The sequence below is a fragment of the Manacus candei genome, unplaced genomic scaffold (assembly GCF_025592945.1).
Source record: "Manacus candei isolate 608988 ecotype Guabito, Panama unplaced genomic scaffold, ASM2559294v1 h1tg000025l, whole genome shotgun sequence".
NCBI lineage: Eukaryota > Metazoa > Chordata > Aves > Passeriformes > Pipridae > Manacus > Manacus candei.
The window spans coordinates 9,298,310-9,318,332 of record NW_026138073.1 but is presented as its reverse complement, the minus strand read 5'-3'; the positions used below and the strand labels follow the sequence as shown (position 1 = coordinate 9,318,332).

Sequence of the window (20,023 nt, the reverse complement as noted above, 5' to 3'; positions counted from 1 at the left end):
CTAAAACTTCTCCCTGTGGAGTCAGTCCCTCTACAGACACTCACTATGAGCATCTGCCCCCAAAATATCATTATTCTGCACTGGAAGCCAAAGCACAGGGCAGCTTGCCCTAGCACACACAAATAGACTGTAGTGAATTGCCTAACAAACCAAGTTTGTGAAGACTCAAATCAACCTTTTAACCATATCTTTCTGACCAAAATGAAATTACCATTGCAGTGGGGGGTACTTAAGTGAGAGCTGACAAAAGATTCAGACATATCTGAAAATATATGGACTAATTGCAGATATGTCAAATAACAAAGATTTTTTTTTTCTGGACTCTAGGCAGATAATTGATTTTGAGTCACTCCTGTCAGCTCTTTTAGTATTTTCACTGTCTGCTAGTTACAAGACAGCTCAGATGCCAGACCAGGCTTTTAAAATCTCCCCTCCTCCCCAGCCCAACGTGTGTTTCCCAGATGTAGTATTTTATCACTCAAAATCTGACACATAGCAATGTGTTCTTGGGGTAACTGTGCATTGCACCAAGACACCCACCGCGAATGAAATCTGTAACATGCGACAGGATGTTTCTATTTAAAGGGGGTGGGGGGAAATATCTGAAGACCTGTGTAGCCCTGGCTGCAAAACACAAGTTGTTGGTTACATATCAGTACTGACGGGCTCAGCAGCAACACCACTCACTGGGAGACTCAGCTTAACCATCCCTAAGCTGAGCACTGCAGGGTAAAAAAAAAAATTAAAAAAAAAAATAAATCTCTATTCCAGCCACAGACAAGCTCTGTTCACTCTGTGCAGCCAAAACTTCCCTTGAGTGTCTTTTACAGAGAACAGAATTGGAAGAGGCAGCCAAGCCCATTCACTGTGCTCCTTCCATTGTGTACCATAACTCAAGTCAAAAAATTATCCTAATTTTCTTGAAGAAAGTAATTCTTGAACACTACCTGCAAGTCAATAGCAAAGCAGCTATTTAAATATTAGACATCTCTTGAAGGCATTCTCATTAAAAAGTACACTCAGCACTGAATTAGGGTATCAGACCTGAGTTTGCAAAGGGTTAACATGGGACAGACTATGCCATTAGTAATGCAATCCCCCACGAGGGGGGTCAGAAGTGTCTGCCAAGGGAACAGACTGAGATAGTTATCATACTTACATGTTTGGATGAGGTGGGCTGAACTCGTGCTTCTACTAGCAACTGGGCAGCATTAGACTTGTGCCTGAAAAGGCAATTGAAGAATGATCAAATCAGTTCCTGAATACACTCTGCATTATTAAATTGATCCTTCTTGCCTAAGTAATTGGCTCTGTGCAAATGGTAGGGTAGGTTTCAACAAGGAAATTGAAATGTGTCTTGTGTGAGGCTCTCTCATATAGGGAGCTGAGCTCTCATCAAAACTTTATGATAATTTCCTCAAAAACAGGAATAATACTTCTCCTGGTAATGGATTAACATTTTCCTTATCCTTCTTGATGATTATTTTTTCACAACATTTATTTTTGAAGCTAATATTTTCTATCCACACTCCTAGAGCAGTCCTAAGCACTGTCCACAATAACACACTCCAGTGAGGTTCCTGTCTGTCTCTTATTCCTTTGTAAAAATCAAGCTAGCCTGGTTAAGTCTCACTTTAACTACAGTTTATTACCTAGTTAAGTATTTCCTCAGTGACAAATTAGCACCCCTTAAGCGTATGAAGCTGTCTATCAGCAGCCTTAGAATTAAACACATTTTGCTGTTTGTGATTTCCCTCGCAGAGGAATGTTTATATCAATGAACTCAGAAATAGCAGCATCACTACAGTGACCATGCTGTAAGTACCCCCTGCTCATTAGCACTTCTTAGTTGTTCTAACGAGCTTTCGTTTGATAATGTCACTGTACCAAGACAGAAGTCTGAGGACTAGATCAACCAGAGAACAACTTGCAAAGTCATAGCTTTGGAAATAAACTCTTCCCCAAATTTCCTCCTGTTTAAATCTCACTAGTTAATCTGCAGGATCACCTTGAGCTGCTCTGCGGGAATCTCACCCTCTTTGTCCTCCAGAAAAAAGCTTTCAGGCAACCAATGAGACAGTTACCAAAGATGCTGCAACAACATCCATACACGAGATGCATTTTCCATACGTTCTCTGGATGAAGTTGCTGGCTACAGGGCCAAAAATGGCATGGCAGAGTGAGTCAGGCTGATGTTCTCTCTATTTTCAGACAATGTTTAGTTCTGAGCCAGTATTTAGTGAAGGGGCTGCCAGCCAGCAGTGCCTCTGGATACACTTCCCATATATGTTTGGGCAGAGTCTGAACCCTGCTTCTGAAATCAGTTGGAGGACTGTTACAGTGACACTGATCAAGCAAGGGGGCTGCAGTTCTCAGTTCTCTCACACCATCTTCTCCCGCTCTCCAAATACTAGTCAGCTTGGGAAAAAAACATCACTTATGTCAGAAGGAGCAAAAACTTCAATGTGGATGTACTGCTAAAGACCACATCAGCATAGGTTCGGTGCTCCTTTATGACTTATGGCTTCTATGTGGAGCAGAACATATGTTATCTTTTTATTTGTTAAAACAAATAAAAATAGATGCAGTACTCTCAATCTGTTATCTCAAAATTTAAGATAAATGCATCTACAGGGTTCCAAGCATAACAGTAATTCCTCAAACTGAAAGACATTCACCACCACTCCCCTCTCCCTGTTTATAAATTTCTTGCAGGCAGTGCAGCCTCAACAAATCAGTGCTTTTCCTCTGCTCTCCAGAATGGACCACATGTCCTGCTTTCAGGTCCAAAGATACTTGTCAAAACACACCTATGGAGCACCCTGAGCATTTCTGCAAAGCCAGGGAAAAAAGCACTGAGCACAAAAGAGATAAGACTATTTACACTTACCTTTCCAAAATCTCTGAGATTTGCCAGTGGAAACTAACTAATACTAGCTTTGCAACAGCATGTGATACCTAAGTGGAAAATAAAAGGAAACAAAAAAAAAAGTCAAGTTTGGCACATTTTGAAGCCACACCTCTGCTTAGGGCTATGATTTTCATTTAAAACTACGTTGTACAAACTCAGTACAATATCCCAGTGATACTCAATTCACATTAAACTGCCAGGCACGATGCTCACAGTCAGTACATCTGCAATATAAAAGTTGGAATGAAGCGTGGATGTACCCCAACTAACTCACATACTTAGTTACAACAGTACAGAGAGGAAGGAATCGAGAATTCACTGGATTAGCTTAACTGCTCAAGGAAGTCCCACATTGAGTCCTCACTGTGGTCACCACTTGGGAGGCCCAGATCAGACTGGGATCAGGATCCTCATTATATGTGCAAAGTCAGAACCTCAGGGCAGACAGATACCACTTACTGAGCTGGAGAAGCAGCAACAGGCTGCAATCACAAGGATGCTGTGGCAGCAAAGGGTATGGGGAAAACACAAAACATTTTCCCAGCCCTTCACTGCAGAGAAGTCACATACTGGATTGGAATAGGAAGATAGAAAGCTACTGTGACAGGGACTGCTTCCATGCAGAGCTGCTTGCATTACGTGGACTCTTGGCAAGCACCAGCACAGTCCGCGCTAGCCCGAGCACCCTCCAGAATGCTGCAACATGACATTTAAAGTCATGCTACAAGGGCACAAGCAAACAAGTTCTCCTTCACTTCTATGTATTAGTTTATTTCAGAAGAAAAGGGACTTATCTGCTTGCACAAAAAGCCTTGTACCCAACAAGATCACAGACATCTGCTGAGCTGCTGGACCTTCAACCTGCCCCTTGACCCCTTCATGCCTTTATCAGGCCCTGGAGTCCAAACAAAGCAGGTGTCTTGCAAATACAGCTCTTCCAGGGGAATTCAGAAGGCTCATGATCCATGTCTCCTCATTCCTCTCCATGCTAGGAAGCACCTGGGTAAGTTCAGAGTCTGCACACTCTACATTCAAACACTCTCTGACATTAAAAGGGCTCTGCCTCCTGCACTCCAAGATGAACTATCACCAAAGCATTTTTACTATGCACATAGAAAATACAACTCCTTCGGTCCTAGGTACAGGAAGAGTTGTGCTTTTTTTCCCCCTAGAGAAGCTGTCAGTCCCAATCATCAGTTGAAATGCCATAAGCCTTCTTGAATCCTGCTACAAGTGATTCGCAGGATCGGATGTACTTGTAACACAGACACACAGCAACACCAACACAATCCTGGAAGGAAAAACAAGCAATGGTCACTCTTCCTACAAAACACTCAGGTTCTGCAAATCTAGGGGCAGCACAGTCATTACTCTTCCAAGTCCACCCTGCTGAAGAGGTGCAGCTTCACAACACAACTGACCTATTGCTGCCACATGATACTGCCCCAGTCCTGCACTGGCATTTGTCACCGCTGGATGTTTTCAGCATTGGTTCAGGGAGCTAAACCACTGCAGCCCCTACATACAATGCAGACAGGGTGTTTAACTGACTCTTATCCATCTCTACATTCTGATGTGCCCACTTTGCTGGCCACTAAGAAATCCCAGTAATAAAAGAGTATTTTCAATGTACGAATAATCCTTTTTCTAGAAGAACCACAGCATTAGCTCACGCTGTGCAAGATCTGCCATATTACCTTCCTCAACTTGACCAGTGATGTGATGTGACCCCCTGAAAACAAAGGCTGCCAGGCAGTGCTGCCCTCCCTCCCTCCCTCCTGACACAGAAGCCTGTGATGAGATGGAGCATGGCACACAGGGCTGCTGCTGCCAACACACACAGTCTGCACAGATCAAGTGCCACTGCCAGCCTGGTTGTTATCTTAAGCCCCCAGCCTGGCAGACCCAGACAGACACCTCTGACTTGTTTGTACAAGGAAAACATCTGCATTTGAGTCTGTAAAACAAACAAGCATCAGGAATGTGGTCTCTACAAGACTGGCTTCCTACAAATGCAAACCACATGGTAATGAATCATTCTCTAACAGAAGTGAAGCTATTTCTCAGTAGCAGTAAGGAAGAACTACCATCCTGACAAAAGAAAACAAACTGCCAGACTTAAATGGGAGGTTGATCTGTAACATATAAAAATTACTATTTTTCTGTTGGATTTTCAGAGCCTGAGGTATAGCATCTCCTGCGACATCACGATTCCATGAAGTTACTTGTTCCCTGAGGAGGAACCAAGTACATTCAAGAATGAAGAAGTAGAGAAAGAGAAATAAAAGTACCAGCACACACATTTCTGAAATCTAACAACCTATCCTAAAACAATCAAATACTTTTGAGCCAAGGTATGTGTCAGGCAAAATGTGGACTTAGTGCTCCAGAAAGATGCCAGATTAACAGATCTAGAAGAATAACAAAGTATCTGTGACCATACCTATTTTGATCCAAGTGGAAGCACTGACTGGATCAGCTGTAGTGCTAATTTTACTACTTTCATCACAAAAGCGTGCAAGAATATAACATTTTCAATTCATAAAGTCTGGTTCATAACACGAGACCACTTTCATAAAAGATCTGAAGAAGAAAAATTTTTGATACTACCTGATTGCAGCACATGTGATCTTGAAAAACAGAAGTCCCAGAGTCAGACAGTTGTAGCAACATACCCACTGTCTCCTTGGCATGGAAGTACTAGTTCTTACATGTTAAAAATAGATAACATTCAAACTGTAAGAAAGAGAGATGGGAGAGGAGCAGACAACTAACGACACTGGGGTTGTGCCTGCTGAGTGAAGTCTCACCACATCCTATATCCTGCTCACAAGGCTGGGAATTCAGAAGACAAACGTGAACATCTTCAGGAGCCAACACCACTGAGGAGATTCCAGAAAACAAGCATGAGAAGAAAAAACAAGTGTTTAACAAAAGCCTGCTTCTGTTGATTAGAAGTGCACCCCGAGCCTCTTCAATGACTGTACATTCACAATGACTGAATGATTGTACCAAGTCAGCCAGTTCTTCCACAATAACACCCTAGAATAGTTCAAGTATTTCTTTGTAATCAGGAGCCAAAACATGCTGAGTGCAGAAAAATACCACTACAACCAGAAGTTCGGTCCATATGTACATAATTCATTACCTTACAGTAAGAAGAAGGAATGTACCAAAGCTGATACTGTCCAGTAAAGCATTTCCTGGACAGCCAGAAGTTTCATACACTGAAAGACCTCAAACTTAAAAAAACATCTCAGAAAGAACTCCAAGTCACTCCCCTATCAGTCACCAGGTGCCACAAGAATCTCAGTTTATCCAGGAACAATAATGCTTGGCCTCAGACACAAGACAAATAAAAAAAAAAAATATGCCTCTGATAAATTGTCTACTTTGTTTAAACCTTCCTACTCCCATTTCAGAATGCTAAGAACCAAAACAGGCAGTGACACAGCCCACTTGGTGTCTTGCTGGCAGCAGATTGTGTTAGTAAAATACTTCTACAGACCCCAATGCAGAAGGGAATGCATATTCTAGACGTTGCACTTCTATTTCAGTTTTTGCCAGCAATTGATCAGTTGTGCCAATGCTTCTACAGAGCCTGACTTCTCCAGAACTCCTCTATCTGGAATTAGACTTATTAAAGTGTAGAAGCTGAAAGCCATAGTCATGCTAAAAATTTTTTTCTTCTCCCCACTTTCATTTCCCCCCCACCAGCTTGAAACTTTGATATTAAAGATCAGCTCAGTCCCAATGTGAATCTGGAAAATTTCCAAGTGAAGACCAGGCTTCTTTCTTCATGATATGGCAGCAAAGCTGAATGGAGCGAATCTCATCCAATCTGCAATTTCCAGCTTTGTTTTAAAACAGGAACTTGATCACCTCAGAAGCCTCTTCCAAATTTCCACCAGCTTAACTCTAACTAACCAGTGATAGAGGGCTGTTGATTGCCAGAAATGGGCACCAAACACTAATGTTGATCAGTGCACTGGAAAAGGGGCACAGTGCCTATGCACACAGCAAGGGTGCCAAGAGGAGGCTGCTCTGCACAAGGAAAAGACTCTATAGGAGTTGTAAAAAAAGTCTGAAAATTTTACATAGTGCTGGACAAAATTAGATTCCGAAAGTAGAATAAAGTAGTGATGCCATCGCATCAAACACACATCTATCCATTTTCTAGAGTAGCACACGGGTTTTTTGCACAGGCTTTTTTTTGTCATTATTATTTCTATCTCTGTTTGTCTCCTGGGTTCTTTACCCTCCAAGATAAGCAAAACTCTCACACTTCTGAAGTGTGAAAAGAGTCTGGCACTCTTTAAGACAAGACAATATCAAAAGAATTTGTAAAGAATCTCTGCAGGTACTCTGCTGAGTTTAGAGGGCTCTAAAACAACTGTGTCTCAACTTGGTTCTCCAGATAAGCCAAGTTGTTTGAAGAGTCGAAGCTTCATCTCTCTACAGCAGGAAAATCTTTTCAACCATGCCACTTTGACAGTTGTTAATTCACACAGAAATGTTTCCTAAAAGCTAAAAAACCACTGTCTTTTGTACAGTTTACATTCTACAGAAATTGCTCATGCATATTTATGTCACATGCATATCTCAGGAGTTCATTTCACTTTTCTCAAAGGGATGGCCTATTTTTTGGAGGTGTGTTTCAATCCTCACTTTTGCAGAGATATAGTATCAGGAATTTAAAACAATGATCATCACGTGATTCTCAAAGAGATTCAATTCAGAATGAGTTGGAGATGATAGGATCTGGTTGGAGCTGACATCCCATGGCTTTGCACCAAGCTGACAATTCCTGTTAGATCAGGGTTGCACTGAAATGTCTGGCCAAGAGGAACACAAACCTGGCATAAAGAAATGTAGTTTCCATTTCTTGTATTTTGCCTAATCAAAGGTTTTTATACAAAAAGCTTTAAGCAAATAGGATTAATCTTGAGAAGCATTTGTTTTAATCCACAAATAGTTTTTGTGAGTTCTGCAAGGAAAGGATGAACTTCAAAAGTTATTAGTTTGTGCATTGCATCAAAACCTCTAAAAACACACTGAAATTCTTTACAACAGTAAAAACACACAGAGCAAAAGCCTCTGAAACTGTTTCTGTTGGTGAGAAACTACGGTAAAATAGAGACTGAACTGAGCTGGCGGTAAAGTAACACCTTAAAGAGAAACCATAATTTGTATTGAGTAATTTCGCTGAAGAAAAAAATCCTTTCAGACACGCTTTCCTTCAGGATACTGAGGTAAGGAAAGTGACCCACAAATGGAAAAAATTCTACTTTACACTCCTTTCTCTTGGGGAAAGTAGATCTGACCCCCTTCACATCCCATTGGAAAAACTACACGACTGCCCTGTTTTTACTGGAGGATTTCTCAGAAAATTGCAAAAATATAAGGAATTAATAAAAAAATAAAAGGGCAACCAAAAGTTTTTTTTGGACCACATTTTCTCCTTTGCTTTGATCTACCTCTCTTTTAAGCAGAATTCCAAAATGCAATCCTAGTAGAAAAGCTCAGGAGGTTGCAGGGGCTTGAGATGTGATTCACATCACCTGCCACAAATACCCCAAGCGTTCAAAGTCTTATAGCAAAGTCTTCCATATCTGTTACAGGTTTCTGAGCATAGGAAGGTAGTTCTCAAAATTGAACTTAAATTTATTTCATTTATCAGGAAAAATTGACAAAGTTAGTACAAAATCACATCCCCGCATTCTTTCTTGGGTTCAGTCAAAATAAAAAAAAAAGTGAGAAAAAGCCATCCACCTTTAGGTCACACATAGGATTGATTACAATTTGTCTGACATTTCAGGCCCTCTCCTGATTACAGACTGCAGGCTGCACCAGGGAAAGAAGTGTGATTTAGAGTCTGTGGCTGCACTCTCAGTACCACGGAAAGGTCTTGACAAACAGCACTACACGAGCTCTGCTTCATCACAGGGTTTTAATCTGTTCCCTGTCACTCACCTGCTGGCATGCAGAGACCTGGTATCAGTCTGCAAGATTAGATGCATATTTAGGAGGCAGAGTGCAGTTTGGCAATGACAAATACTGCTGGTGTTACACCATGGTTGTGAAGCTGTCAGTGCATGACCTAGTTGGCCACATACTGAAGAAAGGGGATCTGGGGTTAAATTCTAGCTCCTTCTCCACACTTACACATTGTTTTAATCCATCTGCTCTCCTACACAGGACAGCAACAATTTCAGCTGCAGCTGCCAACAAACAGGATCAGTAGGACTCAGCTAGGAAATCTCAACATACGTATTTCTCAAGCTGTTAGGCTATTCTTCCTGGGAAAATTCAGAAACAAATATTAAAAGAAAAGAAACACTTAAGCAAACTGGTATGCCAGAAGGCATTATTACAAAACAGCTACGAGATTCCTTCTTTGAGGGATTTAGAGCGAAAGAAATGCAGCAAGAAAGCTGTAAGACAGCACACAGATATAAGATTGACACGAGACTCCCCAGCAGTCCTCACTGCAGTTATTTTTTCTAGTTTGACACAGTGTGAGAGCATCAGTGCCCAGCTCACACTGCCCTGTGCTCCCTGAGCGCTGCCAAACCCCACTGCACAGCCCCTGTCGAGGTGCTTTCCCAACAAAACACAGGAGAAGTGGACAATTCCTTCTGGCTGACAAAGGATGATGTGGAGCATGCACAGGGAGGAAGCGAAGGTCAGGTAATAACCCCAATCCACATAGTCATGACCAGTGGCTCAGAACACTGGGCAGCCAACCCAAACTGGGCAGCACTGGTGTGTGCTCACAGCCACAGTGGAGCAGGGCTTTGGTAACTCTGCAGTGAGTAATCCATGTTCAGTTCTAAATAACATAGTCCTTTACTTGACAACACCAACTTCTAAGGGCATTTTCCTGTTGTTATAGAAAGACAAAGAGGAGGAACATCTGCTTTGTAAAACACTGTTTCACAGTGCTCAACACAGCTCGTTTCTGCTGCACCATCCTTAATAGGCACAGCACAAATTTGGCAATGTGTTCAGCTGCTTCATGTTGCTCCTGTGATCATGTTGTCCAGCTGCAAGCCTGCAACATGAAGCAGTTACTGAAAGATTGTTTTGGCATTTTTATAATGACTTGTGTCTTGCCTCTACCTCCCACCAAGATCATACTCATCAACAGCTGCGAGCAGTTTTTTTTGCTCACTGCAGAGTCATACTGGCTGTAAGATACACTTAAGGTGTGAATCACAAAGAAATGTGTGGGTTATAATCACCCTCCACATTTGTAGCTCATTTTGCCAATCAAGTTGAGAATTTCAGCAGTCCTGGGCAGTAACAAAACTGATTTCTCTCCTCAAATGACTCCGTGAAGTTGTCAAAGGTTGCAAGGTCTAGACTCTCCAGCCAGCTCTTTTATCCTGTTCACAAGTCTACAGAAGTTACTTTTAAAAAACAAAAACACCTTTGTGAGCCAAAAAAACTTCACACTGTTGAGAGTTACAGACACATTCATGTCCTCCTGATTCTACTGAAATATTGGCACTGTGGATCTGATAAGCAACAACACAGCTTTCTCATAGCAGAACTTCCAGGATCCTTTTGTTTGGAAACAAAAACAGGTAAAGGACAAAGGTATGTCTCAAACATGAATGTTCCTAAGGGTTACAGCTTCAGGGTGGAAGTCCCACCTAATGTTGGCTTGGTATTAAAACACAGAACACAGTATAGATATAAACCTGCAAGTCCTGACTAATCTAGGGTTTAAGGGTACTTCAAAATTATCATTGCCAAACAGCACCACAGGGGTTCTGTGGAGAAGTCAAAATCGCCTATCAGGTTCTACCATTTATAATGCATGATCCTGAAATATTTACTGCTTACTAATACTTACCAATGTTGGTTCTTATGGACTTCAACTTTGAACATAAATTTCTGAAACTCTGTTCTTATGTACATGCATTTTAATACTTAAAGGGGCTTGAAACCCTCTCCTGTACCTGAGGTACTTTGGCACAGCCAGGTTTTAATACTGTCATTTAATGTCACGTAAAGTTTCACGAAGTCATTATGGCATCCAAAAGGATGACTATGCAGCACTGCAGGTTTGTTCAGATAAGCAGCACCCAACAGCACACTCTGGGTCAGGGTTTGCACAGTGATACAGCGAGGCACACATGCACATCTGTGTCCTCACATCTGGCTCTTTACAGACGGTTTGTGACCACACGGAACATGCGTTAGGCGAGCGCTGGCTCCTTCGGGAAGAGCCGCTCACACAGGCTGCCAGTCCCCACACACATGACTCTGGATCTGCTGAAGATGGTATTTGAAAAGGAGCACTGCCAGCATTCACCAGGCAGCTCTACAAACTAACTGTTCTGTGTCAGCGCAATTTGAGTGTGTGGAGCAGTCTCTGAGGGCTGTGTTTTTACGAGCAAATACGAATTTGGTTGCACTAAGAGACGTAATGTCAGTACAGTGAGCAAGAGTATATGAAAGCTGGTTTATCTCTGTAAGAACAGTAGTGATAACATGAATTAATAGATTCAGAATTATGTCATGATATCAAATATTTTTTGCATCTATCAAGATTTATTATTCAAGGGACAGGGCTAAAAAATCCCACATCATAAGCTGTTGTTTCAACAAGCAAGGGAAGTAAGCTTTTTGCTGTCTGGTAAATATTAGCAGATTACTCACATCAGTGAAGTGAAAATTATAAGTTCTTCAGTCTTACAATTCCTTTGGTTTTAGTGGAAAGGCTACATCAGTATCAATTGTCTGTAAAACAACACAACTATCTTTCCTTGCTAGATGTGCAGAAATATCATAGCTTCCTCATGACCGACAATCAGCTTGACCTAAAATTAAGGTAACATTTTTTTCATAAATTCTAATTGCAATTTTTTATCTGGTGGTTTATACCACACGTTAAAAAAAAATTGTAAACACTAGAAAGATCCATCTCATCACTGAAACAGACAAACTACTGCCACTTATCTGAAGCATCACAGACACTGCAGACTGGTATGGGGACCCTCGGCAGAGCCAGGAAGTGTCATTCACAAACAAAAACAATATGACCTCATCACACATTTAATTGCTTGTCAGTGACAAGGTCAACTTTGTTTGTATCACTGCTGAGTATCGCACTGTTTGCATCTACTGATATGCCACTCCAGGACCCACAATCGCTCAATGACAAGAGTTATCTTAAAAATAAACTTATTACTATACAATTTTAATTCATTACTTTTGAAAGATACTGTATCTTCTATTTTGTTTTTTAAAACTGTAAATCCCTTTGCTGGTCTGTAGGCAATACAGGCCACTCTGCTTTCAAGAGCATTGTCCTTCACGAGTGTTGACCGTGGTCAAGTGACCTTTTGAGGAATTAAAAATTATCTACTTCAATTCACAGGCCCTTTGGTCAGAGAACCACAGTTTTGGGTACTAGTCTGAGATTTTCAGCTGGCATGTTTCAACACAGATAGCCTGTCCTAATTTTAGTCAGGGTATTAACTGAACCCTCCACAGACCTTTAGATTAACTGCACTAACCAAGGAGCAAAGATTTCAGCTTATTTTCCTTTAAAACCAATTAACTTGCAGTACTTATTAAGACCAAAACAAGGAGAAACTTTCAGAGTAACACTTACAAAGTCCCTCTAGCTTCTATATGGTGCTGGGATAACCACTACTGTAGTTGTAGGCCTGCCATGCAGCTCGTTTAGTCTACTGCTACCTTGCTTGCACTAATTTTCCTATTCAGAATTCCCCACCTGATAAAAAGCAAGTCAGAAGAATTCAGGGTAAGTTTCCTATGACAGTAAAAGATACAAGGATATCCATCTACCTACATGCAGGGTCTCATGCTTTTATCAGACTTCAGATTTTAACTGAATTTTGTCTCTTGTTGGGGTAGATACAGCACAAGCATTTTGTTGAAGAGTTTCTCTTTCAGTGTTCCATGCAAATTTTAAACATTCACAGGGTGTTCACACCTGACCTGAAGTCAACCAGCCAATGCAAGGTTCGTTCAGTTCTCTGCCTTCAGCAGGAGTGAGAACAAGGTCAGCTGTGACTCACAGGGAATGAAAGCAGGTAGCCAACATTTCCAAGAAGGATCGCCCTTTACCTCAATGCTTTTAAATAACAGGAATTCAACAATCAGTCTGAAATAGCTGAACAAAACAGTCTGAAAACCAAACATTGAGGGTTAATGAGCAGAGTAAATAAAATACTATTTATTCAGACTGCTATTAGCCAAGAACTGCACAGATTGCAAGTATGAAGACTTAAAGCTCCGAAATCCTATTTCTGGTCTTTAAAGTGCGTAGTCAATATATCACAGAGCAAAACCACACTCGACACAATCCCCCTCCCTCCAATTTAGCCTTCAGAAAGTGAATCACCTAATGGCAACACAGTGGCAGAACATTCAAACATGGCTTTGAGCCATTTATTGCATTTATTTTTTCTTTGCTTTAGGGAATCGTATCAATCTGCCAATTTCTTGCGATAGCAAATCTCTCAGATATCATGTCCTCCACATTCAGTGCCTATTAAAAAAGTAAAGGAGGTGAAATCAACAAAATTAATTAGAGGCTCCAAAAAAAAAAAAAATCATCACTATACAAGAAAACCCAAGACATTGTGAAAGATAGTCTAAAAAGAAAACATAGTTCTTGGAGCTCAAGCAAATTAAGAGAAAAAGGAAGTTAATAAAGTTCTTAGACAAGTCTGCCCCTTTTTACTTGTATCCATTAAGTTCATGGAAAATAATGATAACAAATAGATCAACATGCTCTATTCCATTTCCTTCTTCTCAGTACTTGCTAATTCAACACTAATTGTTTTTACTCAGAAAACTAACAAAATCACAAGTTTCCTTGGGGTAGAGGGGAAGAAAGAGACAGGGTTGCTGAAGTATTGTAAGAAAGTATGCCAGGAAACAAAAGGTAAGTGCTGCAGATACACAACAGATTTCCAAGAAAAGTGCAATTATTGCACAACTGTTGCTAGAGAACAGAGAGTTAATGTGGCACATCAACAGCTAAAGCCTTTGTGTGTGGTTTACAAGATTACAGCTTTTCAAGTTTCTACCCAAAATTTAAATTCATCTTCTCATGCACAAAGCAAAATGTGTAGCAGTTCATTTTAAAAGTAAATATGCAGGCATATTCTTGATATAAAAGGCATCTAAAATATTCTCTCCTGAGGTCGTATTTGGGGTGAGATTTGAGCTAGCAGGTTGGTATTATCTGGGCAGCTATATTTGCTCAATGAGACCTTCAGAACTCTTGGAAAGTTTATTTTAACTTTGGAGGCCTGATTTTAAAGACTAAAAGTATTGCTTTTGGTAATTTAATTCAAGAGAACAATATGGCAGGGGTTACCTCTTTGAAGGGTGCTCCATGTGAAGGCAAACAGTCAGGAGCAGAAAAGCTGTTCTAAATCTTTACTTAATCTCCAAGAACCAAGAGCAACTGGCAGCTGGATCAGAAGTGCTGACCAACTATTCTCATTTGTACTCTCCTGTTGCCTCCCTTTTCTGACAATCAGTAGGGAACTGCAGGCATTCAGAGCTCAAACCGCACATTTTGAAGTAATTACAGACACAAGTTTAACAGCAAGAAAAAGTAAAACTTCATTTTCTGAGGTGCTACATTCTGTGAACAAGCACAACAGATCACAAAATGGACAAATTATGAGTGCCATGTAGAGCCTATTGTTTATGGGTTCATAGTCCTCAGGTTTTATGGTTATACTGTTTCTCCAGGACACTGATATGAAAATAAAGATCATGAGATTCCTCTCATTTTTATATTATGTTTGATTCAGATAAAATTAACTGGAATCAAAACCTATCCAGTATGGGGTTTTTTGGGTTTTTTACACGCTGCAGTCACCTGTCCTGCTTTCAGGAGTTGGTCCAGAATAAGCACCAGGAGACTTGTTAGAAAGTAGATGCAGCAGCAATTCCAACCCAGTGTCAACATCTAGAAGTTTTAAAACTCTGCTTTCCTCTGACCTGCTCTGGGACTGAAGTACACAGGGCAGAGAGGGAATCTCCTCTTATGGCTGTTGTGCAGTACAGTAACCAGTTACAAAAAGAAAAAGAAAATTTCACAAAAGTCTTATAACACCACGGAGCTGACTCAGAGGGTCGCTCTTCTGTGATGAACTAGTCACTACAAGAGGTGGCAAGTTCATTGTACTTGAATTGCTGTCACTGCAACAGTAGGGTTAATACCTGGCATGACAGCTGATCTGTCTTTGAAAGTCTACAATTATTCTCTCAGAAACAACCAAGAAAGGTGTTTTTGCTAGAATGACAAAGTTTTAGCATGTCTTCCTATTTGTCAGTTATCTCCTCAAACACAGGTGCACCATCTATGATTTGGTTTGTTTCTTTTCCTATATATCCTCTTTGCACTGTATTAATGCAGAGTTATAACTCAGGAATTTTGGTCATGAAGCTCAGCTCTGTAAAAAAAAAAAAAGAATCAATATTCATTAAGGAAGGTTTTTCAGGCCCCAAAACCAGTATGTAACAAATGGAAACCTTTGAGTCAGTTTTGAACAAGGGACCTTCAACAATGCTCCTCCAACCCCCCGTAACAGTAATATTGCCACAGCTTTTATAACAAACTGTATTCTCAGCATTTGCCTGTTCAGTCGCAGACTTGTTTTACACCTGTGTTAATGCAGAAACCTTTCCTCACCTTTAACGTGGCAGCCAAGCTGGCCATGTGTTCATTCAGAGTGCTCTCCGACTCCTTGTAAGTCAAGCAGGTGAACTGATATTCCTCTGGATCAAAGGCATCTGCTCCCTGCTGCTCCACGTCGTTAGCTACCCCATCATAATAATCCTCAATATCCCCAGGATCCTCATCCTCTTCCTCCTCCTCGCAATTAGGGTCATAATCCTCTTCATTGCTGTCAGAGCCCTGGCTGTTCATGTCCACGGACATCTTAATGCCCTGCCAAACTGCAGACCAGGAAAGCGACCGCAGCTTCTTTTTTTTCCTCCAAACTTTATCGTTCTTTTGATTTCATCTGAGATCTGTTTCCTAAGGGAGGAAAAACAATTTTTTTCTGTGCCTAAGAAATTGTAAGAGAGGCCACGTCAACATCATATATGTGATCAAACAGCCATGAATGGGCTGAGCCAGTGGCCCAGGTAAAGAAGATTCTGCTGTGCACGTCCCTGGTTTGGATCCATTGCAACTCTTTGCACCTTCAAAGCCAAGGCTGGTCTTACAGGCAAGGTCCAAAATCCTTGGAGATTGGGTTATTAAATTGAATCCTAGTCCCCAGTGCTGGCCCCGAGACTTCTGACACTTGCAAACTGACTGACTGCATAACCTTCACTACAGATCTTTTCAGAGATACAACTGAATTTATGACAAAGTTTTTTATCAACAGCCTGAACTGCTGCAGAACAGCATCCTATGCATTTCATTAACAGGAGAAACACCAACCCCTCAACTATGACCACAGTAGCTAGAAAGGCAACCTGTGATGCCCTATGCAAGTCCATATTGCTTCAGAACCACAGTCATTAGGTGGGACTTTAGAAAATAAGAGAAGTAGAGATGTCTCACATAGACACAGTGTATGTGTTTAACAGTCTGCAATACCATCTCAAAAGAAATGGTGGAATTATTTCACCCCTTTCAGTAGGTTCTACTGGATGCCATGTGACTTGGGCCTTACATCTGAAGGGGAAAATAAAATCAATTCTCTCATTTTATTACCTTCTCAATACACACTTATTACCTTCTGAACATAGAAATTTATGCTTAAGTGTTGACAGCTGCTATTCAAGAAGAATCAGAACAGCTAACTTTTTTTAATAGATTCTCCCTTGTATTGGAAAATTTACATATCTGATACTTATCTGAACTACAAATCTGCTTGTGTAACTAAACCATGTGAATTTGAGTTTGAAAAGGTTCAGCAGTAAAGCAAAAAATCAACCTTGAATTTTGGTCACCTCATATTTAGTCATAAATTTCCATTTAACCAAATTATTTAGTTTAGAGAGACTATATTAAATACAGAATACTTAATGCTGCAACCAAATCTCACATATAAAAATACACATAAAATCAAAGCTCTATTTTCCACAGGCACCATGTATTTGGTTCCTTATACATGTTCCCATTTTGCATTATTATGTTCTTAGCTCTGCTACTCAGATATATTCCCACAGTACTGCAATTTGTAGCTGCTGGGGAAACCATAATAAAGCTTTGAGAATCCTGACTTTAGAGCACAGGAAATCTCAACCATATATTTTCATTATTTTTCCTCAACTAATTTGTTTTCTGTTTCCAGTAACCTGACCAGGCAGCAGAGAATAACCAGGAAGAGATGTACAATTAATTTGAGGGGCTGCAGTGATTTCAGCAGATACAAACCTCCAGTGAGAGAGGATGAAGGCTAGCAGCTAATTATATTATCCCCTGAATTCTGGTCTTCATTCCTTTCATTTGCCTCTTGATTCCTTAGCTATCCACAACACACAGAGCACACAAATAATTTATAGCACTGCTTTCCATAGCATTTCAGAGGAACAGACACACAGTCTCTCCATATTGGAAGGAGACAGATGTGAAATCTGATTTGGCAGACACAAGGTAAACCTATATTGTCCCTCTCTCTACCCCACTCAGAGTTAATGCATCAGTTCAGGGCTTAATCTGTATTGACACTGATCTCTTGCATAAAAGAAGTGATGGATCTTCACCTGCTAAAAGGAATAACTTATTTGAGACTCTAAACCCACTGTGAACATGCCATCAACAGCCCAGTGTGCAACAGCTTTGTTCAGCCAACCTCAGAGTATCACAAAGCCTGACCAAATTTCACAGGTCAGGGAACTTCCCAAACTCACTCAGATCATCCCATACTCTGGAGAAAAAAAAAAAAAAAACAACCACCAAAACACTGGGTCCATTTGCTATCCCAACACATGGCGAGTCACATCCAAGCAGTGAGATGTTTGTAGATATCCAGGCGGAATAAAAGGCCTGCCCAGTACCTCCCAGTTCCACACCAGTCACCGGGGAGAGCTTGGAGGAGAGACATCCCTCTGTGCCACCAGCACAGCTCTGTGAACAAACAGAGGAACGCTTTGCACAGGCAAATGGGGAAATGGATCTATCAAGCAGAAAACAGCCTGCAGACTGGGTGACTTCTGTGCCTCCTGCCCTAGCACTCCAGGGAAGAGCTCACTTCCAGCTTAACTGAAAATCACATGGACACACGTGAAGGGAGAGGGAAGGCTCTGAGGACAAAGTAAAGGAGGATACTAGGAAAACCAGGAACAGAACTCACCTCACCTACACTCAGTCCAGTGCTCAGATCGCAAACTCTGAATACAAAGTAAAGAGGACAAAGCTAATACTTGACAGCACAAACTTTTGAGACAATAAAGACGTTAAGCTCAAGTAAAAGGATCAAAAAACCAAAGAGTATTTAGATTAAATAATCACTATAATCCCCAAGATCAGACACTAAAATTTTAAACCATATTTAGATCGCTTTCCTACCCAGGGGAGGATGAGGCCCTTCATTACCAGCTTTGTCTGAGATACTTCTGTATCTTCACTAACACTGATACAATTTAGTCCCCTCTTGCAGAAGCTCCAGAACACACTCACCCCTACTCTCTGCTCTCCATCACCTCCAACAGAGATGCCCTCTCCCTGATTCCTGCTTTGCAACACAATTCTTAACAAGGTCTTTTGCAACAATAAGCCTTCAAATATGCCACCACCAGTGGCATTATGTCATCCCACCTCATACCTTGTCCCACTACATCTCTCTTTTCTGATTTCTTTCCATCTGTGCCTATCCCTGTAGGATTCCTCTAGAAAGTCCTTTGGAGGATGCTCATCCTCTTTTTCTGTTGACATCTCACAGCCATTTAAGATGGCTTTTTCTTCTTTCACCTCTTTATCTGAAACAAAGAAAGTGCAACTCAATTCTGCCTACTGAACTACTTATCCCTGTAACCTTTAAAAGGGCTGACACCCTCCCTTTTCCCTGAAATCGTCCACAAGCCCCAGTTCCATGCTGGCTAACAATGCTAATTGCATCTTCTTCTTTGTCACCCAAACCCATAATCTGTGGATCACCCTCAGCTGTCTCCTTGCACACGCAGTGCACACCTCGCCGTTCCTTCTCCACTGAGTTTTTAGACAGGATTTTTTTCATCCCAAGATGGAGAACCCAGAACATCCCCCATCCTCTTCTAACAGATGACTCTGCAGGGACCTCCTTGCAGCCCTATCACACTCCCTCGTGAACATCCACACTCTCCTCCTGCTTTTCCAGTCTCGGTTCACACTATCACGACTGCCTTGTCCTTCCCAACTCATCTAATCCATTTCATTTCATCCCCGCCCTTTCTAACCTACTACAGCTTTTAACCAGTTGTTTCACGCACCTCTGTATCCCACGGCACTCCGGGCTCGGGCAGAGCGGTGCCCAGCCCATAGAAATTACCTCGGCTCCATTCTTTAGGAATGCGGGCGAGCCCAGACCCCGCGCTTGTCCCGCACCGCCAGAGCGCTGCAGACTCGTGGGAGAGCAGCGCAGGAAAACCTGGCGGGAGCAGCCGAGGGGGAACAGCCCCGCACAGCCCGCACAGCCCCCGCACAGTTCCGAGGAGCCAGAGAGCGCCGGGGCTGCGGCTCCTCCCGGGCGGAGCGCGGAGCTCAGCGCTGGGCACGGAGCGGTGGCCGCGTGTCCCACCCTCCGGGCTCGGCCTCGGCCTCGGCCCTGGCCCCGGCCCCAGCAGGACCCCCGGCCCGGCACGGCCCCGCACTTACCGGGCGGGCGGCGGAGCGGCCCCAGGGCTCCTCCTGCGCGCCGGAACCGCCGGCCCGGTGCGTCACCTCCGCCAGGCGGGGCGGGGCCGGGCCGGGCCACTGCGCGGGGCCGGGGGGGGGAGCGGCCGAACCACTGCGGACGGGCGGGGGGAACCGGCCCCGCGCCCCCGGGAGCGGCGCCGGCCCCCGGCGCGGGCTCGGCCGGTGACAGCGCCCGGGGACAGAGCCCGGTGACCGCGCTCGGGGACAGCGCTCGGGGACAACGCCGGGGAGCGACCCTTCGCACCGTCGCGGTC

At 42.4% G+C, this 20,023-nt stretch overlaps 1 protein-coding gene across 3 annotated transcripts in view; it reads right to left on the bottom strand.

Annotated features, from left to right (window-relative positions):
* Positions 1-19,823, bottom strand: part of ARIH2 (ariadne RBR E3 ubiquitin protein ligase 2) — a 33,105-nt gene extending 13,282 nt beyond the window's left edge. The window contains exons 1-4 of one of the 3 annotated variants that reach the window (XM_051788563.1): positions 19,728-19,823; positions 15,609-15,956; positions 2,891-2,958; positions 1,160-1,223 (exon numbers count right to left, since the gene is read on the bottom strand). In XM_051788563.1, the coding sequence (XP_051644523.1) occupies positions 1,160-1,223; positions 2,891-2,958; positions 15,609-15,857 (381 nt within the window). In that variant the 5' untranslated portion in view covers positions 15,858-15,956; positions 19,728-19,823. Of the gene's footprint in view, positions 1-1,159; positions 1,224-2,890; positions 2,959-15,608; positions 15,957-19,342; positions 19,458-19,727 lie in introns of those variants that run through there. The other 2 variants (XM_051788562.1, XM_051788561.1) reach the window with 2 other exon arrangements.
* Positions 19,824-20,023: the final 200 nt, after the last annotated feature.